Source organism: Macaca fascicularis, chromosome 18 (assembly GCF_037993035.2).
Source record: "Macaca fascicularis isolate 582-1 chromosome 18, T2T-MFA8v1.1".
Lineage (NCBI taxonomy): Eukaryota > Metazoa > Chordata > Mammalia > Primates > Cercopithecidae > Macaca > Macaca fascicularis.
This window is the reverse complement of record NC_088392.1, coordinates 75399573-75426664: the sequence shown is the minus strand read 5'-3', so window position 1 is coordinate 75426664 and position 27092 is coordinate 75399573. Positions and strand designations below refer to the sequence as shown.

The 27092-nt window shown below is 43.6% G+C and overlaps 1 protein-coding gene and 1 long non-coding RNA gene across 4 annotated transcripts in view; both read left to right on the top strand.

The window, feature by feature from the left end:
- Positions 1–3971, top strand: part of LAMA1 (laminin subunit alpha 1) — a 165523-nt gene extending 161552 nt beyond the window's left edge. For all 3 annotated transcript variants that reach the window (XM_005587155.5, XM_015439840.4, XM_065534196.2), the window contains 2 exons: positions 2402–2624; positions 3559–3971. In XM_005587155.5, coding sequence (XP_005587212.3) covers positions 2402–2624; positions 3559–3719 — 384 coding nt within the window. In that variant the 3' untranslated portion in view covers positions 3720–3971. The remainder of the gene's footprint in view (positions 1–2401; positions 2625–3558) is intronic.
- Positions 3972–12257: 8286 nt separating this feature from the next.
- LOC135968283 (uncharacterized) lies at positions 12258–14543 on the top strand. The gene is made up of 4 exons (XR_010582943.1): positions 12258–12500; positions 13119–13203; positions 13746–14030; positions 14268–14543. It is a non-coding gene; the product is annotated as an uncharacterized lncRNA (long non-coding RNA).
- Positions 14544–27092: the final 12549 nt, after the last annotated feature.

Below are 27092 nucleotides of genomic sequence, written 5' to 3'. Positions count from 1 at the left end.
GCCCCTGCGTGGGGGCTGCTCCTGGAGAGTTTGGCCAGTGTCCCTTTCAGCTCAGGCCTCTCATCCTGGTTGTCACGGGCAGTGCCACCTCTTCATCTTCCCCCTTCCCCGTGGGGTCATGTGCAAACTTGGGGATTTCTGCCAAGCCACACAGAGGCCGTGGGGAATCAGGGATGGTGCCTCTCTGGTCCTCTGTCTACGTTTTACCAGCATTTCTGCAGCACTGTGGTCAGTGCTTGTTGTTGTGGGAGTAAGAGGCCTGAATTTTCCAACACTAGTGCCTCTTGGAAGGCAAGGAACAAGTCTCCATGTTCTAGATTCCCCGGGACTCAGTGGTTGTTTCTAGTATTTCCCTACTTACTCCCTGCTGGGTTTTGACCACCCGCTATGGTATCCTAGAGTGGGGGTGGGGAGGATCTGAAAGGTCATGTCTGACCTTTTGCCCTTCACCTCTTTTCCAATTCATATCAAAACAGAACTAACTTGATGTCATATTGCTGCCTCTCTACACTGACTTACAGCCAACTTTTTCCCTCATCTATACTTTAAAAACTTTTGTATCTATTTGCATGTTTTTATGTGATATCTAAAAAATGTTATCAGGGGCCAGGTACGGTGGCTTACGCCTGTAATCCCAAAACTTTGGGAGGCTGAAGCAGGAGGACTGCTTGAGCCCAGGAGTTTGCGACCAGCCTGGGCAATGTAGCAAGACCCCCATCTCTGTTTTTGAAAAATATTTTACTTAGATAAATAAAAAATTTAAAATGCAATCAGAAGTGTAATTGCTGCAAACAATGTAATTTTCTGTTGTATTATATATTTACCTCATTGGATTATTATTTATAGTTCTTTTTTAACATTTTTAGTTGTTGCCTAAGGGTTTATGACCTGTATCTTTAATTGTCACAGTCCACCTTGAAATAATACTGAGAAGCTTCATATATAGTGTAACAATCTTCAAAAAGTGCATTTGAAATCTTCCCTCCTGTCTTAGTCTGCTTGGGGTACCAGAACAAAGAACCACAGACTGTGTGGCTTAAACAATGGAAATTTATTTTCTTGCCATTCTAGAGACTAGAAGTCCGAGATCAATGTGTTGGTAAGGTTCTTTATTCGGAGGCCTCTCTCTTTGACTCACAGATGCCTCGTTCTCCCTATGTTCTCACGTGGTCTTCCCTCTGTGCGTGTTTGTGTCCTACTCTCTTCTTGTAAAGACACAGTCAGATTGGATGAGGGCTACCCCGGTGACTCATCTTTACTTAGTTACCTCTAAAAGCTCCATCTTCAAATACAATCACATTCTGAGGGTCTAGGGGTTAGGACTTCAGCATATGAATTTTGGAGGGGGCGGTCTTCAGCCCATAACACCTCCTATCTTTTGCAAAGCTGAGATCTCTTTACTCGCTGTGGGAGAGCATCTACAGTTCATCAGAAGAGAGTTAGTAAATATTCGCTCATAGGTGCTATCAATAGGTAAGACGGGGCCAGGTGTGGTGGCTCATGCCTGTAATCCTGGCACTTTGGGAGGTCGAGGCCGGCAGATCACCTGAGGTCAGGAATTTGAGACCAGCGTGGCCAACATGGTGAAACCCTGTCTACTAAAAATACAAAAATTAGCAGGGCGTGGTGGCGGGCACCTGTAATCCCAGCTATGCGGGAGGCTGAGGCAAAAGAATCACTTGAACCTGGGAGGTGGAGTTTGCAGTGAGTCAAGACCATGTCCCCTGCACTCCAGCCTGGACAACCAGAGCGAAACTCCAACTCAAAAAAAAAAAAAAAAAATGTATGACCAGCACCTCCAATAAGGCTATTAACTCCTAAAATGTCCTAAAAACGAGGCCTGCATTTAAGGGTGCAATGTGCTCGGACTTGTGGTCCTGAAGGTGGCCATTTGCCCTTTCTGGAATTTGGGGAATAGTATAACATCTGAAATTTTTTTTTTTTTTTTTGGAGACGGAGTTTCGCTGTTGTTGCCCAGGCTGGAGTGCAATGGCATGATATTGGCTCACTGCAACCTCCACCTCCCAGGTTCAAGCAATTTTCCAGCCTCAGCCTCCCGAGTTGCTAGGATTACAGGCATGTGCCACCACACCTGGCTAATTTTTTTGTATTTTTAGTAGAGACAGGGTTTCTCCATGTTGCTCACACTGGTCTTGAACTCCTGACCCCAGGTGATCCACCTGCCTTGGCCTCCTAAAATGCCGGGATTACAGGCGTGAGCCACCGCGCTCGGCCATCATCTGAATCCTTTAAAAGGCTCTTTTTCAAAATTATTTTCTGTTTCTCATGTTAGCTCTCCTTTTAAACATAATGCTGCAATTTTATCCACTCCAAGAGCTTGTACAAATGGACTGTGTTCCTTAAATACACATAAACTCACCAAGATATTTGCTTTGTTTAGGTCTTGTTCCATGTCAACAATGGTGCTGGCAGGATAACAGCCACGTATGAGCCCAAAACCGCCACTGCGCTCTGTGATGGAAAATGGCACACGCTTCAAGCTAACAAAAGCAAACACCATATCACTCTGATTGTCGATGGGAATGCAGTTGGCGCTGAAAGTCCACACACCCGGTCTACCTCGGTGGACACCAACAATCCCATTTATGTTGGTGGCTATCCTGGTATGTACGGGTACCTGCTCTTCCACTCAAAAGGGGCACTGTTCCTGGAGGAAGTCTTAGTTCAGGTGGATGTAGAATAGGGATTGAGAAAGGTACATGGTTTGGGTTGACAAATCTTTTACCATTTTAGAAAGGCCATTTCAAATACTTAAGAATTCTTGGAAAACTTAAAATAATCTACACACACAAGTTAATCATTGGGTAAGACTGTGAGAACATGATATAAAGGCAGCTGGATGACTTTACCAAAGTAAATTTCATGACTCTCAGACTTGGGAGTCATTTTAGGGCTAGGGAATCATTTTAGGAAATAAACTCGTGACTCATCTCTCTGGTCAATTTTGGATTAGAATTATGTATTTTAGATGTTCCAAGGAATTGTTGCAAATAATAAAATAAACACCTGTTGTATGACTTAAGTTATAACTATGCCTTAAAATTTTATATATTAAAAGTTTTTGGCCAGGTGTGGTGGCTCACGCCTATAATCCTGGCACTTTGGGAGGCCAAGGTGGGTGGATCACTTGAGGTTAGAAGTTTGAGACCAGCCTGGCCAACATGGTGAAACCCTGTCTCTACTAAAAATACAAAAATAAGCTGGACGTGGTGATGGGTGCCTGTAATCCCAGCTACTCAGGAGGCTGAGACAGGAGAATCACTTGAACCCAGGAGGCAGAGGTTGCAGTGAGCCGAGATCGCACCACTGCACTCCAGCCTGGGTGACAGAGCGAGACTCCGTCTCAAAAAAAAAAAAGTTTTCTCTGAATTCTGCTATTCACTGACACCACATATGTGGAAAATATTCTTCTAATTTTAATAGTGAAAAATTTTAAAAACAAAATAACCCATTTGAGATTATTTCTGTTCCTTTTGTGCTATGGATCGCATTTCAACAAAATTAAGCAAGATTTGTCTTCTCTTCTTTCCTGAACAGCTGGCGTGAAGCAAAAATGCCTGAGCAGCCAGACCTCGTTCCGCGGGTGTTTGAGGAAGCTAGTGCTGATTAAGAGGCCGCAGGTGCAATCCTTTGACTTCAGCAGAGCGTTTGAATGGCATGGAGTTTTCCTTCATTCCTGTCCTGGGACGGAGTCCTGAACTTCAAGCAGAATCCGCAGTTGGAGTAATTGCTAGTATTTTGAAAAGAAGTGTTTGTGTGAATTAAGAGTCTCCTCAGTTCATATTTCATTTCCAACTCAGGTTAAGTGTTTCTGGGGAGAGATGTTGTGTTTATGTTACACTAAAACCACATGTGCAACAAATACCTCCATTAAATGGTCTAAAATGTACATTGAATTCCCTGGCTCTCTTTTTTAACATGTTTTTTTAAAAAATAAATCTTTATACACATTGAATGTTCTGTTGATTACTTGATAGTGTTTTATGTTTTTCATTTTGAGCTTTTAAAAAAGTGTCAATACAGATGATAACAGATTAGAGTATGAAGCCTTTTATTTCTTCAAGAAAACTCTAAGCTCCAGTTTCTACAACAGACAAGCAATGTTCATGGATTAATTCCAGATGAGCACACCAGCTGTTGGCCACATAACCTTTTAAGGAGGCTCCAGCAAGTCACAGGGGCAAAGGGAGCAAAGGAAGGAGCTGGACCCTCCTTGGACGTGGCCTTGTGCTATCAGGACCTCACCAAACAGCGCATTTTGCAGGACAGAAAAAAAGAAAAGATGGCATCATTTTAAGTTAGTGCTTCCTTTATTGTCAATTTTATTTTCACCACTTGGAATGAAACAGTTTGCCTTAATCAGCTACTTTTCTGGGATAATGTGTGTAATTTGAAAAGAGGGAACATTTAAAAACCATGTAAGTATATTATTTTAATGGACCAAGCAGCTGTAGACCCAGATTTCTGAAGTTGCATTCAGTCCCCTCCACATTCATTTTAGTTCTGCTCTGTGGCTGCAGCTCAGGTCACAGTGGCCGCTATCCAATCGTTTAGAAAAATGATCCCATTTTCCAAATGCTCACTTGAGCGGTCTCCACCTGTCTTAGCCATGACCTGCTTTTCCAACATGGAGGAGGCCAGAGTTTGTGTCTCTGAGCGATTTTGATTGGATAAACAAGGAAGGCAGCTGTGCTCCTGGTCCCCGTCCCTGTTCTGTGCCTTCCCTATGTTTTTTGAACCCTTAGGGGGATTCACACCTCTTGATGGGTATATTTGAAATTTGTAATTCTTTCCCATTTAAATACCTGCATGAAGATGTTCCTTAGAGAAAGGCAGCTGCCAGTTGTGGACGTGCTGATGGTTCTATAGCACCAGCCATGGGAGGAAAGCAGACTTTTCAAAGGCAGCTCCTGGGCAGCTGGGCCCAGAAGGGGCACGTGCCCGTCTCAGCAGCAGTGCACGTGCGCCAAGAACCTCTGCTGTGCCGTGGGTGGTCTTTGGTTTCATGTTTCTGTGGAAACCAGCTACAATGTGAGATGAAGGCTCAGACATTCTAGATCCTGGTCTACCATGCTGGGTGAGGAAGTGACCAAAACCAGGACATAGAACACAGACTGTGGAGCTGCCTTGAGCTATACACCCCAGCCCTGCCTCCACCCCCGCTCTAACAGAGTTAAAACGGAGCATGGGCCTTTCATGAGGACAGCTGTTCACAAGGTCTCTCCGAAGGATTCCTCAGGAAAACCCACCAGCTCCCCATTGGCCTTTCACAAGCACAGAGTCGAGTGACCTGGGTGTAGATCTGTCCCCGTGACCTTGAGCCTGCACTCCCAGGTCAGACACCAACTGTGGTTCCCACTTCGGGTTCTCACACTGATTCCTTAACTCCTCTCACCAAGTGTGGACTCAGGTTCTTAGAGACGGTTGCCAGATAAAACACAGAACCCAGGGAAATCTGAATTTCAGATAAACACCACAGACATGTTTTTAGTGTAAGCACATGCTAAATATTGCACAGCATCCTGTGTTTTTAATTTGCTAAATCTGGCAACCCTACTTTGGAGCCTCAAGGGCATAAAAAGATTATGACACCCTTTCCCTCACTGCCAAGTGATTCCAAATAAAAGCAAATCTATGTCTTAAAGCACGTGCAACAAAATCTATTGACTATCATATTTTTCTCATGACGCCTTTACTGAGATAACTGATTTCTTTCCAAAGTCTAATTTTGGTGCCAAAAGTCCTTGTTTAGTCTGTCAGTTAATGTAGTACTTTTTTTTATTGTGGCAAAATATAAAAAATATAAAATTTACCATTTTAAGCCATCTTTAAGTGTACCTTTCCATGAAATTCAATACATTTATAATGGTGTACAACCACTACCATTTACCTCCAGAATTCTTTTCATCTTGTAAACCTGCAACCCTGTACCAATTAAACAGTAAGCCCCATTCCTTCTTTCCCTCAGCCCCTGGCAACCACCATTCTTATTTTCTGTCTCTACAAATTTGACCACTCTAGGTACTTCATATAAGTGACTTACCATAATAGCTTCAAAGTTCATCTGTGTTTAGCATGTGTCAGAATTTCCTCCCCTTTAATTCTGAATAACATCCCATTGTATGTACAGACATTTTACTTGTCCATTCATCCCTTGATGGGCACTTGGGTTGCTGCCGTCTTTTGGCTATTGTAAATAGTGCCATGATGAACACGGATGCACAAGTATCTGTTCAGAGTCCCTGCTTTCAATTCTTTGGGGTATATACCCAGAAGTGGAATTGCTGGATCATATGGTAAATCTATTTGTAATTTTTTATTTTTATTTTATTTTATTTTTTAGGCGGTCTCACTCTGTCACCCAGGCTGCAGTTCAGTGGTGCGATCTTGGCTCGTGGCAACCTCCGCCTCCTAGGCTCAAGCAAGTCTCCTGCCTCAGCCTCCCGAGTAGCTGGGACTACAGGCGGGTGCCACCACACCTGCCTAACTTTTGTATTTTTAGTAGAGACAGGTTTCACCATGTTGGCCAAGATGGTCTCAAACACCTGACCTCAAATGATCCACAAGTGTTGGGATTACAGGCCTGAGCCACCGCGCCTGGCCCCTATTTGTAATTTTTTGAGAAAGAACTATACTGTTTTCCGTAGCATGCGGCACTGTTTCCAAGCCTCAGTTCCTTCCTCTGTAAAAGAGATTGTGATAACAACCTCAAAAAGGTATCACAATATTTAGAAAATAGTATTAAATTTTTTTTCAGAAATAAAGAGAGCACCTGGATAAGCCAGTAGCATTGGCCACAGAGAAATTTAATCCTCAGTCACACCTGCCTTCCAAAAAGGTCCAACAACCACATGGATTTATAGGCAAGCATTGGCAAACATGAGAAAAAAGAAGAAAACTGACCAACTCATTTAACACTGGTGGAATAACTTCGTATGAAACAAGACAAGTATAAAACAATTATAGACCAACTTTACTTATGGACTTAGATGTAAATATCTTTTATAAAATACTAAGAAACATTGCTGCACGATAGCCAATGAACAGCCAGGTAAAACATTAGAGATAGATGATAAAAGGACTCATTGCATATAAAATTCTTTTAAGCACCTTTAAGGAGAAATCATGTTTAAAAGGGAGATGAACAAAGGAGAATATTTTTATCTTTCCATTTGGGTCATGTAGAGCTGTAACCAAACCATAAGCTGGAAATATGGGGCCCGGATCAATGTACGGAAAAGCAATAATAATGAAAATAATTCTTTACGTTTCTGGGGTTTCAGGGGTATGGAAAGAGTTCTAAAATTTACAAGTGCTCTTACATAGACCATCTCATTTCACCACGATGATCCAGGAGAGCCGGCAGAGCAGGTGTGGGTGTAGAGCACCAGCCCCCGTATCACGTGCTAAGGATCTGATCCTAAGCTGAACAGGCATTTGCCCATCCTCACGGCGCTTACTATGCAGGGAGCCGAGTAAGTGAGATATAGATGAAGTTTTAAAAACATATCAGAACTACATGTGGGGGACAAAACACAGCAGACACCCGGTACAGATGGCTGCAGGGGCAACAGCTGCCAGGAGCCAAAGAGGACCTCAGCCCGAGCTACGGTGCCTGGCTGTGGAAGTGGTGGTTCTTGGAGTGGGCGGGGTAGACCTGCCACTGAGGGGCGGGGTCGTGGAGCCGGGAGAGAGCACGGTGGGGCGGGGCCAGACTGGCGGTGGGCGTGACCGTTGGTGAGGTGAGCTGGGTCAGCCGGCGGTGGAGGGGCGGGGTCCCAGAGCCGTGGGGAGGGGCAGCCCGTGGCCTGGAGCAGCGGTTGGCGAGCTTTGGAGTGGCGGTTGGGCCGTTGGGCTGTTGGATGGGGTGGTCTGGGACTTGGGGGTGGGGTCAGACGTATAAAGGCTACGCCCAGCGCTTTTGGAAGCAGTAAGTAAAGCCCTAGGCTAAGGTGAGAGCGTCTGCTGGGACAGTGTGGCTGGACCCACGCGGCAGGTGCGAGGCAGGGTCACTGCCGACGGGAGAGAAGGAGTAGAGGCCTCGGGCCTTGTGGGGTGTCACCTAGAGATGCCCCAGGAGGGCTGGGGAGCCGGGGTGTTTCCAGAGAAGCCAGTTGGCATCCTGGCCGCTCTCTCCGAGTGGAAGGTAGAGGGAAATAATTGTATTCTCGCAGGGTCGACTGGGCGGAGGCCGTCAAGATTGGAAGGGGCTGTGCTGTCAATGAGCGAGCGCAGGTGGCCTGGTGTAGTCCCCTGGAGGCTGGGCGGGGACCTGGGTGGGGACCTGGGCGGGGACCTGGGCGGGGACGCTGGATGGGAACCCTGGGTGGGCATGCTGGCGGGGACCCTACAGGGCTCTCGCTCTGGGTAGTCTGGCCCTGACTTCTGAGTCACGGGGAATGCGGGCGAAAGGTCACGGGGCAGTGGGAGGAAGCCCAGGTCCCAGGTTTGTGGTCTTCAGATGAGGGCAGCTCTGAGAACGGTGGGGGCCCGGCTGTGGCCCCGGCGGGGACACCCCAGAAATTCAGTGTGGAATTGGGGACGAGCGGGCTCTCTTCTTGGATTTGAGGATGTCAGGCACCTCTTTCATTTTCTTGCTTCAGAGAGCATGCCTAGACCCAACGGGTGGAAATTCCTGGTAGGCCGATTTATAATTCATTTGTTTTAATAATGTTTTAAATGACTATTTAAAATTTTTGTGGGTGCGTAAGTGTATGCAGACAGCTGCAATACAATCTTCTGCTGCTAATCTCTCAGCAGTGATAAATGGTTTTTAGTTTTAGCAACCTGAAAAGCAAGTCCATGTGAAGCTCCCCAAAACTGTAAAGTTTGCATGTGAAATACCGAAAATCTGCTTCTATCTGCCTTCAACTCAAAATTCTTTCACAAAGAATTCTTTGTTTTGAATTTGTGGAATAAGTAAATATCACTTAAGTACCAGTTTCATTTATGGTTTCATTAGTGCTTTTCCCTAAATGACACTATGATTTTCGCACTTTGCCATCTACAGTAAATTTACTTGCCTAATGCAGCTACCAAATATATATGCGTATATGTATATTAAAAGTCATTAAAAATCAGAATGACTATAAAAACAGAAATTGTAAATACATACAGATTATATAGTGTTGGATTACAGTTGACAAGCCTTCAAACATCACACATTGTAAAGAGGTCCTTGTGGGCATGACAAATACACAGCTCTTGCCACATGACACTGGCCACCTTGCAGTGCTGGTACCACCACACCCAGGCTGCCTATCCTCTGATCAGTGAGGCAGATTCTTTGATATGTTGGGGGCTTCAGGACATGTCAGACTGTTACATACTTTCCCAAAGCTTCCTCCCATTCATTCTGCTTATCTTGTCTTGACCAGTAACAGTTTGCCAACTGACACCAGACCACAGACTACAGTTTGAACAGCATTGTCGTAGACTCAAGATTGGCAGCTGTCCAGAATGTAAACCTATGCCAAGTACCCAATGCTTGCCTGGCAGTAGATGAAGGGATATGCCCATTCTTGCTCTGGTCTGGCTTATCCCAGCTGAGTGCTTTAGTCTTTTTTAAAAGCTCCACCTCATCACACAGATGTGGAAGCTGAGGCTCAGAGGGCAGGACTGACCTGCTGGTGGGGATGCAGCTGGATCCAGAGGAAGAGCTAGATCCAGCCAGAAAGCCCAAATGCACAGCAGCCACCCAGCCCAGCCCATGCCTCTCTGAGGTTGACTTGGGGCTGTCCTTGTATGTTTCAGTCAAAGAGGGCTACAGAGTCTGGTCAGATGCTAACATCACATTTGAGTTTTGTACCTTCTCAGAAAATGGCATCCTTCTGGGGATCAGCCTTGTCAAGGTGGATGCCAATGAACTATAGCTGGTAAACAGCAAGGTAAGCGCTTAATATTCAAAGCGTTTTTCTTCCCGGGGTCAGTAGCAGAGTAGTTGGGAAACATTGAACATACCTAGCACCACCTCCAATTATCGGCTCTAATGGAGTGGAAAAAGGTATAATCAATATTAATGAGCTGATAACAAAACACCTTTTAATTACCTTGATGTACACCAATGCAGCATTCTTCCCCTGCTATTGTCTTGGCAGCTCAGACCATGACTGGGTCACACTTCCAAGTTACTTCCTTAGGTAGAAGAGGCTGTCCAGGGTTAATGTCGATGAACTCTTTCAATAATTCAATCAGATGTCAGCAAAGGCAGAAAGTGGGACATAGAAACTAGATGTATGTGACCTCACCATGGAACTCCAGGCTCCTGGCTGGAAATAAGTATGTTTCTTTTTACTTGTTTAAAGCAGTGCCTGGCAAGATGGTCATTAAATCTGTGAGGTCTCTCGACACTAGAGATTTTCTTTTTTTCTAAAACAGAAAATTGTATTTCCCCTTTTGAGTGTGATAGACTGATCTGTAAGACCTGCCCTTCATCTAATAGCATCTGGGGTTTTTATTGTTCTAGTTGCTCACAAGACCTCTTGAGAAAAATCCTTTGCAAATGAAAATCCCTTTCTTTCACGTTTACCCTTTCAAGAAACACAAGGAAGAATGACCTGCCTTGAGATGTGGCAGCCTAATCATGGGGGCTCTGCACTTACACAGAGCTAAGTCTTTTTTCTTAGTTGTTTTTCTTTATTTTTGAAGTTTATAAAACTTTTCTTTAGGAAATAGATACAAAATAACAGAAAGGAAGTCAATCTATATGGTGGTTCCCTTTCTGGAAACAGTAAGAACATGAACAGAACATGATAGCACCAGACATAAAACATTCATGAGAGAGATAATATATCTAGTTCAGTGATTCTCAACCAAGGGATGCTTTGCACCACTCAGGGGACACTTGTTTGGAAACATTTTCGATTGTCACAATGGGTGTGTGTATGTGACATAGTACTGGCTTCTAGTGAGTGGAGGCCAGAGATGCTGCTAAATATTCCACCACACACAGGACACTCCCAGCCACAGAGAATTGTCCAAAATGTCCACCGTGTCGGGATGAGAAACCATGATTTATTTGCATCTTTAAGTTCTCTTCTAAGGTAAAATTGTTGTGGATTTCTGTATATAGTCAGTCCCTGATGTTTTACCCATTGGGGTTTAGCTGTTCTATATATAAATATTGATTAAAATCAATAAAATTTTCTGATTTCCTATTTAAAATATAAACTATACAATTAATAAAAGTAAAAGAGGCCAGGCGTGGTGGCTCACACCTGTAGTCCCAGTACTTTAGGAGGCCGAAGCAGGCGGATCATGAGGTCAGAAGATTGAGACCATCCTGGCTCCCACAGTGAAACCCTGTGTCTACTAAAAATACAAAAAAAAAAAAAAAAAAGTTTGCCTGGCGGGGTGGTGGGTGCCTGTAGTCACAGCTACTCGGGAGGCTGAGGCAGGAGAATGGTGTGAACCCGGGAGGCGGAGCTTGCAGTGAGCCGAGATTGTGCCACTGCACTCCAGCCTGGGTGACAGAACGAGCCTCTGTCTCAAAAAAAAAAAAGAAAAAAAAAAAAAGTGAAAGACTTCCCAAGTTTAATGTGCAAGATTTCTCCCACCTTAATAGTGTTTAGAGAAGCCGGTTAAGTTCTGCAATCTTCAGGGCAACCCTTTGCTAAAGGAAGACTGCTTAGAGCAACAAAAATATTATTTAAGGCATCAGTACATCCGAGAAGTAAGTACAGTCTGAACATATACAAAACATTCTTTTCGTTAAGTCTTTTAGGGCAGTGGCCTAGCTTTCACGCCGGGCTTGATGTTAGTCTTCTGTATTTCATCCTCATGTCAGCTCCTCAGACACAGCAGAAACTCCCACCAACTTCAGGGCTCCTGACGAGCTTTTCCAGTAATGCCAAAGTCTGAGGATCTATCTCTTTCACAAATTATTTTACTTTATCCACAAACCAATGTGAATGTCCTTCCTGGAAGCTTGTTTTCAGTACACTGAGGTCACATTCACTTGTTGAATTGGGTGTCCATCTCCTCTGCATGTGGATTTTGCTGACTTCATATAATTGTCCTTGGTAGAAGTCAGTGATAGCTTATTCAGAACTGGGGATGAGCTCAGCGTCGCTGACACAGGCTGAAAATAATTCCTATAGTTAAGAGAGCTGAGAAATTTCCCAGAGAGAAATTGCTCAGAGAGTTAGTTTGCTGCATTGGTGGTTTTCTGAAAGCCTGTGCTCTTCTGGCATGTCTGTCCTCATAAGACAATATTTCTGCCTGTGGCGCATGTACTTCTATGTGGGGTCCTTAGGTGAGAGAGGAATGACATATGATGGAGGGTTCTGAGAGCATCAGTTAGCTCTCTTGTTCACTGGTATGTCTGCCTCTGCTGATTGGTTTTTACTGTTTTTATCTTGAGGAGGTGTTAATCACTGAAAGGAGGTAGAACGTTTTTCCCCATCAGAGGAGGCAGCGACCACGTCTCCTCTATGGAGGCATTCAAGAGCCGTCCGGCTGAAGCAGCATCATTGTCTGGGGTAAATACCTGGGGTTCACTGTCTTGCACCAGGAAGGTTAAAGACATGAACACATGTGAGTAGGTTAAGGAGCGGAAAGTTTAACAGGCGGAAGAAGCGGAGAGCAGCTTTCTCTCTCTTTCTAGAGAGAGGCATCCAAAAGGGAAAAAGCCGGCCTGAGCTGGACCACAGCAGACTTTATAGGCAGGCTTGAGGAGGTGGTGTCTGATTTACACAGGGCCCACAGATTGGTTTAATCAGGTGTGACATTTACATGGTACTCGGGGAAGGCTGGTTATCCCCCCCGATCTTATTATACAAATTGGCTTTCTACTTGGCCATCGCCATCTTGTCTGCTCCTTACTGTACACGTGGGTGGCAAAGAGAGGAGATGATGGAGCCACCATTTTGAATGTGCCTATTCCCAGGTAACCTTTCTCTATTGGCACAACCACCAGCATTGGCCTATGCAGGCTTCCAGCTTGCTTGTCTATGTCTGCAGCTTGATTTTACAGGTTACTCTTTGCTAGAAAACAAAATGATTTGGGGGCTGCTTTTCATTAAAAGGAAAACCTTACCAAGGGCTTCCTTATTCTCACTATCTGCCTAAATAATTTCTTTTTAACTCCTCTGTCACAGCCTGGAAGGCACAATCCACACAGGTCTGCATGGTCCACCAGAGCTCCACACCCACGGGGCCAGCCGGGGCTCTCTTCTGAAGCAGGTGAGCATGGAGTCCCCTGTTTGCTTGCAAAGAAACAGACTGCAGACATTGCTGCATTCACGGTCCCGGCAATGTCATCCCAGATCTAGTGGAAGGCCAAGGTCTCTTTCTAGCAACTACGTGAATAGAGATGGAGGAGAACACAAAACAGGAAGACAATGTTTCCTTTTCTCATTTTGGGCCTCTTTTAGTTATGAACGCTGATCTTTGTCAGGGAATCATTTTTAAGAAACCTTTCCTTCGTGGGGAGGAAAGCTGTGCAGGTGGTTTAACCCAGCCTGATTTCTTTCCTCTTGGTGGGGAAAGCTGTGCAGGTGGTTTAACCCAGCCTGATTTCTTTCCTCGTGGTGGGGAAAGCTGTGCAGGTGGTTTAACCCAGCCTGATTTCTTTCCTCCTGGTGGGGAAAGCTGTGCAGGTGGTTTAACCCAGCCTGATTTCTTTCCTTGTGGGGAGGAAAGCTGTGCAGGTGGTTTAACCCAGCCTGATTTCTTGAGCTGAGTTACTGGGTGAGTTTTCTTACTTTTTTTTTTTTTTTTTTGAGACGGAGTCTCGCTCTGTCGCCCAGGCTGGGGTGCAGTGGCCGGATCTCAGCTCACTGCAAGCTCCGCCTCCCGGGTTTACGCCATTCTCCTGCCTCAGCCTCCCGAGTAGCTGGGACTACAGGCGCCCGCCACCTCGCCCGGCTAGTTTTTTGTATTTTTTAGTAGAGATGGGGTTTCACCTTGTTAGCCAGGATGGTCTCGATCTCCTGACCTTGTGATCCGCCCGTCTCGGCCTCCCAAAGTGCTGGGATTACAGGCGTGAGCCACCGCGCCCGGCTAACTGGGTGAGTTTTCTACAGAGCCTGCACTGAATGCTGAGCCACGTGGGAAGGAGAAGATTGTGCTTTCGCTCTACTGATTGTAATGGGAACATTGTTTTCTGATAGTTGTAAGACATTTGTCAAGCAATACTACCTACCCAGTTAGGAGACTATCTGAAGAATCGCAGCAGTATTCAGAAGCTCCTCTCCAGTCTCCAAATGTAATGTAAACTTTTCTTTTCTTTCTTTTTTTACATACAGGGTCTCGCTCTGTTGCCGAGGCTGGATCACAGCTCACTGCAACCTTGAACTCTCCCTCAAGCAGTCCTCCCCACTCTGCCTTCCAAAGCACTAGCATACAGGCCTAAGCCACCACCCCCATCCACTGAAGTGTAAACTATCTCCTTCACGTTTCCAGTAGCTGCAGAGCAGATCAGGTAAGGGTTCTTCCTGTGCATTGCTTCAAGTTTCATTCTCTCTTTAAATGATTTAAGGTTGGCTTTCATGGTTCCTTCTTAAAGAATGTTGAAGGTGTGTCTTCAGATCCATTCAATGTTTGTGGAACCCCAGGGAAGGCTGATGTAAAACACTCTTTTTTCTCCCAAATGTCTCAAAAAGTTGTATTTTCTGGGTCCAAGGCATCTGCAAGCCTCCTAAAGGCATTTCCACTATCACTACCATCAGGTGTGAACTGTAATCTGGCACGCATAGTTCCAAGAACTGTCATAATAGACGCTGAAGAACCATTGTGAAGGTAACTTGCTTTTACCAACCGTGAAGTCGTTAGTAGAGGAATCTCGAGCGGTCTGAAATCTGAAATACTGTGGAAAGAACAGAAAGATCCTGTCTCTTTCCCACAGTTGTTCTACTGGAAGTTCTCATTTTCCATAGGAGACATTCTGTTTTATTTATTTTCTTTTGAGACAGGGTCTCACTCTATCGCCCAGGCTGGAGTGCAGTGTTGTCACCACAGGTCACTGGTGCCTCCACTGCCTGAGGACTGCTCAAGCAATCCTCCCACCTCAGTCCCCTGGTAGCTGGGGCCACAGGCCTGCACCACGCCTGGCTAATTATTCTTATTTGTAGAGACAAGGTTTATCTTGCCTAGGCTGGTCTCAAATTCCTGGGCTCAAGTAATCCTCCTGCCATGGCTTCTCAAAGTGCTTGGGATTACAGATGTGAGCTACCATGCCTGGGCTCACAGGGGACGTTCTTGGTGTCCCTTTTGACAGTCTACAAATTTTTTTTTTTTTTTTTTTTGAGACAGGGTTTTGCTCTGTCACCCGGGCTGGAGTGCAGTGGTGCCATCATAGCTCACTGCAGCCTAAGCTGTACTGAGTTCAAGGGATCTTCCCATCTCGGCCTCCTGAGTAGCTGGGACTACAGGCACTTGCCGCCAGGCCCAGATAATTTATTAAAAAATTTTTTTTGTAGAGACAGGGTCTCACTATGTTGCCCAGGCTAGGCTCAAACTCCTGGCCTCAAACAATCCTCTACCTCAACCTCCCTAAGTGCTGGTATTACAGGTATCAGCTGCCATGCCTGGCTGCAAATCTTAATGTTTTCTCCAGGGCTTCTTTTTCTGGTGTTCTTTTCTCAGGTAATGGAAGTGGGCAGAGAATGATCCTTTCCCTAGGCTCCAGTGTGTAAGAGTTAAAGAAAGAGGAAAGAAACATGATGGCTTGATGGTCAAGGACAGGTTTATTTTAAAGAAAACAAACCCGAGAGTGGCTTCTGACTAAGATCAGAGGCATGCTTTCTTACAGACAGAGTTTTTAAGGATTCAGGGTGGGAGAGTTTATCAGAGGCTTAGACGACTTCTGTGTCTCTTTGCTGTGCTTACCTGGGAGGGAGAGTTGTGTGTCTGTTCCCATACATCTTCCTGCAGCTGCAGGCATACCCCCAAGTCTGCTTTTAGCTTCCCTATCTTAGTGCACCTGAAGGGAAAGGAATGTGCTTATTAAGGCTCACTGTTTTACTGGGGCCCAATGTATGAGGGTGAAGTTCGGCAGTTACCCAAGAGACTTTCCCCCCACCTCCTTCTGTGCCCGAGCTGTCTTATCTATGTTTTACTGTCTGCTCTTTCTGTCTGCTTTTTGTTAGAAAAGAAGTGATTTTCTTGAAATGCATGAGGCTAGAAAGGGAGCTGGAACTTAAAGTGGTGGTGTTTGTCCGAGAGGATGGTGCTTCTGCTCTGTTATAGTGGGCATGGAGATTCAGGTCACTGCTACCAAATTTCAGAGCCCAAGCACAGAGCCCAGAACGAAATTGTGAGGGTTTAAAAACAAAACAAAACAACAACAACAAACAGCTCTATTGAAGTATAATTGACGTACAATAAACTTGAATATTTAAAGTGTACGATTTATGAGTTTGGGCATTTGTATACACCCTTGCAACCATCACCACATTGAAGATAATGAATATGCCCATTACCCCGGAAAGTTTTCCCATGCCCTTTGCAGCCCCTCCCTTTCACCCCTCAAACACTTAATGCACTTTTTCCCAAAAGACAAGACGTAAGATAGCTTCCCTACACATTTATCAAAGCTGTTATAATCCTGACTCCCAAACAAGGTAAGGAAATTATAAGACAATTAGAGAACACTTTTAACTATTCAGATGTTAAAATCCTCAGTAAAATACCTGTAACAGTTAATTGAACTAACCAGTTATGCAAAAACATACAATCAACTATGATTGCACCCCTTTTTATTCCCCTTTTTATTCTCTAATGACTCTACCTATTGACTATTGACTCCCTTTTTATTCTCTAATGTGTTATATTTCACTAAATCTTTGTTCATCTTGCCAGTTTTTCTTCTAATTTCCCTGCAGCTATAATTTTGGCTGATGCTATAGTTTGAATGTTTGACCCTCCAAACCTCATGTTGAAATTTAGTCCCCATTGTTGGAGGTGGGGCCTGGTGGAAGGTGTTTGGATCATGGAGATGGATCATTCATGAAGGGCTTGGTGCTGTCCTCATGGCAATGAGTGAGTTCTGACATAATCAGTTCCCTCCAGAGCTGGTTATTAAAGAGAGCCTGGCAACTACGCACCACCATACACCACCACACACCACCACCACAACCACACACCACCACACACCACCACCACCACCACCACACACCACCACCACACACCACCACCACCACCACACACCACTACAACTACACACCACCACCACACACCACAACCACAAGCACACACAACCACACACTGCCACCATCACACGACCACCACCACACACTACCACAACCACACACCACCACAACCACTCACCACCACAACCACACACCACCACAACCACACACCACCACACTACCACAACCACACACCACCACAACCACACACCACAACCACTCACCACCACAACCACACACCACCACAACCATACACCACAACTACACACCACCACAGTCACCACACACCACCACCACCACACACCACCACCACACACCACCACAACCACACACCACCACACACCACCACAACCACACACCACCACAACCACACACCACAACTACACACCACCACAGTCACCACACACCACCACCACACACCACCACAACCACACACCACCACACACCACTACAACCACACACCACCACAACACACCACCACACACCACCACAACCACACACCACCACAACCACACACCACACATCACACACCACAACCACACACCACCACACACCACCACAACCACACACCACCACACACCACAACCACACACCACAACCACACACCATCACACACCACCACCACCACACCACACACCACCACAACCACACACCACTACACACAACCACACATCACCACCACACCAACCACACACTACCACTACACACCACCACAACCACACACCACCACCACACCAACCACACACCACCACACACCATACACCACACACCACCACTACACACCACCACAACTACACACCGCAACACACCACAACCACAACCACACACAACCACAACTTCCCTCTGAGCAGCACAGGCTGCTTTAACCAACCAGTTTGGAGTCCAATCAAAATCCTCTACTGCCATCTAGCAACGAATACCAGGAAAGCAGAATATAATAAGGCAAGCTGTTTAAGAGGCAAAAAGTGATGTCTAAAGGTTTAAAAGTGCAAGCCAGAAGAACCTGGGCATGCTGTGTTCATGACAGTGCCTTGAACTGGGTCACCCCACACTTGCTAAGGGGCTGGTGTTGGATGTGACAAGAAGAAAGTTGTCAAGGGACTCCAAGATTTCTGACTTGAGAAACTGAAAAAGCCACTGTTAACTGAGATTTTTTTTTTTTTTTTTTTTTTTTTTTTTTTTTTTGTGGGTGGAACGGATTTGGGCATAAAGATTTAAAAATACAGTTTGAAACATGCTAAATTGGAATGTTTTTAAGGGGATACTTGCTAAACTGAACAATAATTGTGCTGTCTCCAGGTTAGCAAGTGTTCCCTTTTAGGTCAAAGGATACAAAGTAGCAAGTATGTAGGAGGAACAAGTCAAAAGACCTAATGAACAACATCAGGACTGTAGTTTCTATAGTGTGTTGTGTTAATGATTTTTGCCAAATCAGTAGATTATAGCTGCTCTTGCCACAAGGATAACTATGTGAGATGATGGATATGTTAATTTGTTCCACTACAGTAACCATTTCACTAGATACATCTTATAATATCATGTTGAATACCTTAAATATACATGATTTTTTAAAAAATTTTTTATTTTTTTGAGACAGAGTCTCGTTCTGTCGCCCAGCCTGGAGTGCAGTGGCCGGATCTCGGCTCACTGCAAGCTCTGCCTCCCGGGTTCACGCCATTCTCCTGCCTCAGCCTCCCGAGTAGGTGGGACCACAGGCACCCGCCACCTCGCCCGGCTAGTTTTTCGTATTTTTTAGTAGAGACGGGGTTTCACCGTATTAGCCAGGATGATTTCGATCTCCTGACCTCGTGATCCACCCGTCTCGGCCTCCCAAAGTGTTAGGATTACAGGCTTGAGCCACCGCGCCCGGCCACGACTTATTTTTTTTTAAATAAAAATGAAACATTACTTGAAAACCAAAAATATTATGCTGTACTATAATTTGATATGTTAAACATTGTCATGCAGTTATTTGACGTAAATATACCCGTAATCCCCAGGATAAAAATATTGGAGTCCTGTTGAAATAACTTGGACATTAAGTAATTGGATTGGGCAAGAAGTGAAAGGGAGATTACTGTCCCACAGAAAAAGTCAAATGCTGGTTCTCATATGTATATCACTTTGCATATTTGTATGTTAAGTGCATTGAACCTACATCACATGGTGGAAGGACTGAATAAAGGGTTAACATAATCTTTTCTCCATCTCTGTGAAAATCTGACTGTAGGCTGTCTACCTCCTTTCCCCTGGGAACCTGGTGACATGAATGTTTGCTTGAGAGCATTGCTTTTAGGAAAAGAATGGCAGATCTTAGGATGTATCTTTTCAAACTATGGTCTTCGTAACCTTTCTGTCCTGAAACAGAAAAGACTTTTCCTCAACTGGATGGGTAGCGCAATGTATTGACGTGAAATTCTGGTTCTAGCTCTAGTGGGCACAGAAAGACCATGGAGATTAACTCCCCAGACTCATCCCTCTGTAAACTGCTGAGGACAACTGTGCCTGGCCCTGCCTTACTCCTGGATGTGCACTTTGAAATCTCTGCATGACATTACACTGTGTTCAAAAGATGAACAAGTGACTGCTATTTGGTGTTGTGACCAAGGAATCTCTCCAGGCTTGTAAATTCATATTCTTCTTCAAATAGAGGTGGCTAAGAATAGCATCCCAGGATTATCATTTATGAATCCTTTTGCTTACAACTGTTGGCAAAATGGCATGGGGTGATGTTAACTTGCCAAATTAATGTAGAGGGATGCTAACTGTTTATGTGCAGTATATTTTGTGCTTATCATGTGCATCACTAAATCATACTTCTTGAACGATTTCATTACTGAGTCAAGAGTTGTAGGGTTAGAAATACGGTCACTGATAATGTAATTGACAACAGAATAACTGTGGATTACTTGTGAGAACTGGATTACATTGTTAACCATTTGCGAAATAGCTGTTGTTGAAACCAAACTGTTACTGTTCGAAAACAAAAAGGTGCAGCATTGAAAGACTTATGGAAGTAGAAACTAGCTCCCACAACCCTGTTGGGCAGTAGGTTTTTAGATTAGTGAACTGTCGGACTATTACTGATGGGCATGGTAGTACTGATTTTGGTACTTATACATGCAGATTGTTATGTGATTGGATTGGTGCCCTGGGGTGGTGGAGTCTACACTCTAGCACAGGCTTGCACCTGCAGTTATAAAAATGCTACGAGATTGCAGAGCAAAGCTCCAGAATGAATTATTGTTAGGTACAAGTTCATAAACACATTGTAAGAGTACACATATGGTAAAATCTTTCAAAAGCATACCCCCACCAATTCTCCTCACTTCTTACCCCCCGTCTGCAGGGATTGAGAGAAAGTATGATTTATGGTGGCAGAGATAAATGAAACATCCAAGGGCAGCCCCGCGTTGCCCCAACTCCTGATTCTCTTCCATCTGTTCGTATGTGTTGTCATCAAAGAAATAATATTTTGAAGAGAACTTTGGAATTGAGAAGATGTCTTGCAACGTTGTCTAAGGAAAGTTACTTACTTCAAAGTCATAACCTCCCCAAAGTCTTCTTCTGGAAGACTGTACTTTTAGCTTTCACATTAAAGCTTGTGATCTAACTTGCATATTTTGTACTTTTGTGAAATAGAAGTCAAGGTTCATCATGTTTTTTTTTCCCCCCCCTAAAGGGATGTCCCAGTGTATTAGTCAGAGTTCTCCATAGAGAACCAATCGGATATATGGGAAGGGATTTATTAGGAGGAATTGCCTCCTAAAATCAATGAGAGGTGGAAAATTCCCACCATAGGGAGGTCTGCAAGTTGAAGACCAGATAAACCCATAGCGTAGCTCATTCTGGAAGCAGTCCCCAGTCTGAGACCTAAAGTCTGAGAGCCCCTCAGGAGTCTTGTGCTGCAACTCCCCGAGTCCAAACCTGAAGAACCTGGAGTCTGATGGGGCAGAAGGAAAAAAGGCATCCGTCTCTGGAAGGGAGAGAGAGAGAACAGAGAGGAGAGAGCAGAGAATTCCCCTTTCTTCCACCTGTTTGTCCCAGCCAAACCTCCAGTGCCTTGAATTGTGCGCACTCATATTGAGGGTGGGGCTTCTCTCAGTCCACTGACTCACAGGCCAGTCTACTCTAGAAACAGCCTAGCAGAAACACCCAGAGACAATGCATCACCAGGCATCTAGGCATTCCTCAATCCAGTCAACATGACACCTAAAGTTAACTATCACACCCAGGAATCACAGCACTGTATTTTAAAGAGAATTTCCATTCCCCACTGAATTGCCTTGGCAGTTTGTGAAAAATCGACTATGCATGTATGTGTCTGTTTCTTAACTGTAGTCTGTTCCAGCGATCCTTCTGCTTATCCTTACACTGATACCACACTGTACTGATTACTGTAGCTTTGTAATAAGTCTGGAAACAAGTAATATGTCCTTCAAATACATTGTCCTTTCTCAAAACTCTTTGATTATTCTAAGTCCTTTGAATTTCCATATACATTTTATATATTTTTAAATTTTTTTGATTATACTTTATGTTCTAGGGTACATGTGCACAATGTTCAGGTTTGTTACATATGTATACATGTGCCATGTTGGTGTACTGCACCCATTAACTCGTCATTTACATTAGGTATATCTCCTAATGCTATCCCTCCCCCTTCCCCCCACCCCACAACAGGCCCTGGTGTGTCATGTTCCCCTTCCTGTGTCCAAGTGTTCTCATTGTTCAATTCCCACTTATGAGTGAGAACTTGCGGTGTTTGGTTTTCTGTTCTTGTGATAGTTTGCTGAGAATGATGGTTTCCAGCTGCACCCATGTCCCTATAAAGGACACGAACTCATCCTTTTTTATGACTGCCTAGTGTTCCATGGTGTATATGTGCCACATTTTCTTAATCCAATCTGTCATTGATGGACATTTGGGTTGGTTCCAAGTCTTTGCTATTGTGAATAGTGCCACATAAACATATGTGTGCATGTGTCTTTATAGCAGTGTGATTTATAATCCTTTGGGTGTATACCAAGTAATGGGATGGCTGAGTCAAATGGTATTTCTAGTTCTAGATCTATGAGGAATCGCCACACTGTCTTCCACAGTGGTTGAACTAGTTTGTAGTCCCACCAACAGCATAAAAGCATTCCTATTTCTCCACATCCTTTCCAAACCTGTTGTTTCCTGACTTTTTAATGATCACCATTCTAACTGGTGTGAGATGGTATCTCATTGTAATTTCGATTTGCATTTCGCTGATGGCTAGTGATGATGAGCATTTTTTCACGTGTCTGTTGGCTGCATAAATACCTTCTTTTGAGAAGTGTCTGTTCATATCCTTTGCCCACTTTTTGATGCCGTTGTTTTTTTCTTGTAAATTTGTTTGAGTTCTTTGTAGGTTCTGGATATTAGCCCTTTGTCAGATGAGTAGATTGCAAAAATTTTCTCTCATTCTGTAGGTTGCCTGTTCACTCTGATGGTAGTTTCTTTTGCTGTGCAGAAGCTCTTTAGTTTAATTACATCCCATTTGTCAATTTTGGCTTTTGTTTCCATTGCTTTTGGTGTTTTAGATATGAAGTCCTTGCCCATGCCTATGTCCTGAATGGTATTGGCTAGGTTTTCTTCTAGGGTTTTTATGGTTTTAGGTCTAACATTTAAGTCTCTAATCCATTTTGAATTAATTTTTGTATAAGGTGTAAGGAAGATATCCAGTTTCAGCTTTCTACTTATAGCTAGCCAGTTTTCCCAGCACCATTTATTAAATAGGGAATCCTTTCCCCATTTCTTGTTTTTTCAGGTTTGTCAAAGATCAGATGGTTGCAGATGTGTGGTATTATTTCTGAGGGCTCTGTTCTGTTCCATTGGTCTATATCTCTGTTTTGGTACCAGTACTTTGCTGCTTTGGTTACTGTAGCCTTGTAGTATAGTTTGAAGTCAGGTAGCGTGATGCCTCCAGCTTTGTTCTTTTGGCGTAGGATTGTCTTGGCAATGTAGGTTCTTTTTTGGTTCCATATGAACTTTAAAGTAGTTTTTTTCCAATTTTGTGAAGAAAGTCATTGGTAGCTTGATGGGGGTGTCATTGAATATATAAATTACTTTAGGCAGTATGGCCATTTTCACGATATTGATTTGTCCTATCCATGAGCATGGAACATTCTTCCATTTGTTTGTGTCCTCTTTTATTTCATTAAGCAGTGGTTTGTAGTTCTTCTTGAAGAGGTCCTTCACATCCCTTGTAAGCTGGATTCCTAGGTATTTTATTCTCTTTGAAGCAATTGTGAATGGGAGTTCAGTCATGATTCGGCTCTCTGTTTGTCTGTTATTGGTGTATAGGAAAGCTTGTGATTTTTGCACTTTGATTTTGTATCCTGAGACTTTGCTGAAGTTGCTAATCAGCTTAAGGAGATTTTGGACTGAGATGACAGGGTGTTCTAAATATACAATCATGTCATCTGCAAACAGGGACAATTTGGCTTCTTCTTTTCCTAATTGAATACCCTTTATTTCTTTCTCCTGCCTGATTGTCCTGGCCAGAACTTCCAACACTATGTTGAATAGGAGTGGTGAGAGAGGGCATCCCTGTCTTGTGCCAGTTTTCGAAGGGAACACTTCCAGTTTTTGCCCATTCAGTATGATATTGGCTGTGGGTTTGTCATAAATAGCTCTTATTATTTTGAGATACATTCCATCAATACCGAATTTATTGAGAATTTTTAGCATGAAGGGCTGTTGAATTTTGCCAAAGGCCTTCTCTGCATCTATTGAGATAATCATGTGGTTTTTGTCTTTGGTTCTGTTTCTATGATGGACTATGTTTATTGATTTGCATATGTTGAACCAGCCTTGCATCCCAGGGATGAAGCCCACTTGATCATGGTAAATACGCTTTTTGATGTACTGCTGGATACGGTTTGCCAGTATTTTGTTGAGGATTGTTGCATCGATGTTCATCAGGGATATTGGTCTAAAATTCTCTTTTCTTGTTGTGCCTTTGCCAGGTTTTGGGATCAGGATGATGTTGGCCTCATAAAATGAGTTAGGGAGGATTCCCTCCTTTTCTATTGATTGGAATAGTTTCAAAAGGAATGGTATCAGCTCCTCCTTGTACCTCTGGTAGAATTCAGCTGTGAATCCATCTGGTCCTGGACTTTTTTTGGTTGGTAGGCTATTAATTATTGCTTCAATTTCAGAGCTTGTTATTGGTCTATTCAGGGAATCAACTTCTTCCTGGTTTAGTCTTGGGAGGGTGTATGTGTCCAGGAATTTATCCATTTCTTTTAGGTTTTCTAGTTTATTTGCGTAGAGGTGATTATAGTATTCTCTGATGGTAGTTTGTATTTCTGTGGGGTCAATGGTGATATCCCCTTTAACATTTTTTATTGCATCTATTTGATTCTTCTCTCTTTTCTTCTTTATTAGTCTTGCTAGCGGTCTATCAATTTTGTTGATCTTTTCAAAACAACAGCTGCTGGATTCATTGATTTTTTGAAGGGTTTTTTGTGTCTCTATCTCCTTCAGGTCTGCTCTGATCTTAGTTATTTCTTGCCTTCTGCTAGCTTTTGAATGTGTTTGCTCTTGCTTCTCTGGTTCTTTTAATTGTGATGTTAGGTTGTCAATTTAAGATATTTCCAGCTTTCTCTTGTGGGCATTTAGTGCTATAAGTTTCCCTCTACACACTGCTTTAAATGTGTCCCAGAGGTTCTGGTATGTTGTATCTGTTCTCATTGGTTTCAAAGAACATCTTTATTTCTGCCGTCATTTCGTTATTTACCCAGTAGTCATTCAGGAGCAGGTTGTTCAGTTTCCATGTAGTTGAGCGGTTTTGATTGAGTTTCTTAATCCTGAGTTCTAGTTTGATTTCACCGTGATCTAAGAGACAGTTTGTTATAATTTCTATTCTTTTACACTTGCTGAGGAGTGCTTTATTTCCAACTATGTGATCAATTTTTGAATCAGTGTGATGTGGTTTTAAGAAGAACATATATTCTGTTGATTTGGGGTGGAGAGTTCTGTAGTTGTCTATTAGGTCCACTTGGTGTAGAGCTGAGTTCAATTCCTGGATATCCTTGTTAACTTTCTGTCTCGTTGATCTGTCTAATGTTGACAGTGGGGTGTTAAAGTCTCCCACTATTATTGTGTGGGAGTCCAAGTATCTTTGTAAGTCTCTAAGGACTTGCTTTATGAATCTGGGTGCTCCTGTATTGGGCGCATATATATTTAAGAGAGTTAGCTTTTCTTGTTGAATTGATCCCTTTCCCATTATGTAATTGCCTTGTCTCTTTTGATCTTTATTGGTTTAAAGTCTGTTTTTATCAGAGACTAGGATTGCAACCCCTGCCTTTTTTTGTTTTCCATTTGCTTGGTAGATCTTCCTCCATCCCTTTGGTTTGAGTCTATGTGTGTCTCTGCACTTGAGATGGGTCTCCTGAATACAGCAAACTGATGGGTCTTGACTCTTTATCCAATTTGCCAGTCTGTGTCTTTTAATTGGAGCATTTAGCCCACTTATATTTAAGCCTAATATTGTTATGTGTGAACTTGATCCTGTCATTATGTTTTAGCTGGTTATTTTGTTCATTAGTTGATGCAGTTTCTTCCTAGCATCGATGGTTTTTACATTTGGCATGTTTTTGCAGTGGCTGGTACCGGTTGTTTCTTTCCATGTTTAGTGCTTCCTTCAGGATCTCTTGTAGGGCAGGCCTAATGGTGACAAAATCTCTCAGCATTTGCTTGTCTATAAAGGATTTTATTTCTCCTTCATGTATGAAACTTAGTTTGGCTGGATATGAAATTCTGGGTTTAAAATTCTTTTCTGTAAGAATGCTGAATATTGGCCCCCACTCTCTTCTGGCTTGTAGAGTTTCTGCCAAGAGATCTGCTATTAGTCTGATGGGCTTCCCTTTGTGGGTAACCCGACCTTTCTCTCTGGCTGCCCTTAACATTTTTTCCTTCATTTCAACTTTGGTGAATTTGACAATTACGTGTCTTGGAGTTGCTCTTCTTGAGGAGTATCTTTGTAGCATTCTCTGTATTTCCTGAATTTGAATGTTGGCCTGCCTTGCTAGGTTGGGGAAGTTCTCCTGGATAATATCCTGCAGAGTGTTTTCCAACTTGGTTCCGTTTACCCGTCACTTTCAGGTACACCCATCAGACGTAGATTTGGTGTGTCCACATAATCTCGTATTTTTTAGAGGCTTTGTTTCTTTTTACTCTTTTTTCTCGAAACTTCTCTTCTCGCTTCATTTCATTCCTTTGATTTTCAATCACTGATACCCTTTCTTCCAGTTGATCAAATCGGTTACTGAAGCTTGTGCATTTGTCACATAATTCTCGTGCCATAGTTTTCAGCTCTATCAGGTCATTTAAGGACTTCTCTACATTTGTTATTCTAGTTAGCCATTTGTCAAATCTTTTTTCAAGGTTTTTAGGTTGTTGGTGATGGGCTCGAACTTCCTCCTTTAGCTCGGAGAAGTTTGATCATCTGAAGCCTCCTGCTCTCAACTAGTCAAAGTAATTCTCCATCCAGTTTGCTTCCATTGCTGGTGAGGAGCTGTGTTCCTTTGGAGGGGGAGAGCCACTCTGATTTTTAGAATTTTGAGTTTTTCTGCTTTGTTTTTTCCTAATCTTTGTGGTTTTATCTACCTTTGGTCTTTGATTATGGTGTCGTACAAGTGGAGTTTTGGTGTGGATGTCCTTTTTGTTTGTTAGTTTTCCTTCTAACAGTCAGGACCTTCAGCTGTAGGTCTGTTGGAGTTTGCTAGAGGTCCACTCCAGACCCTGTTTGCCTGGGTATCAGCAGCAGAGGCTGCAGAAGAGTGAACATTGCTGAACAGCAAATGTTGCTGCCTGATCGTTCCTCTGGAAGCTTCATCTCAGAGGGGTACCTGGCCGTGTGAGGTGTCAGTCTGACCCTAGTGGGGAGTGTCTCCCAGTTAGGCTACTCAG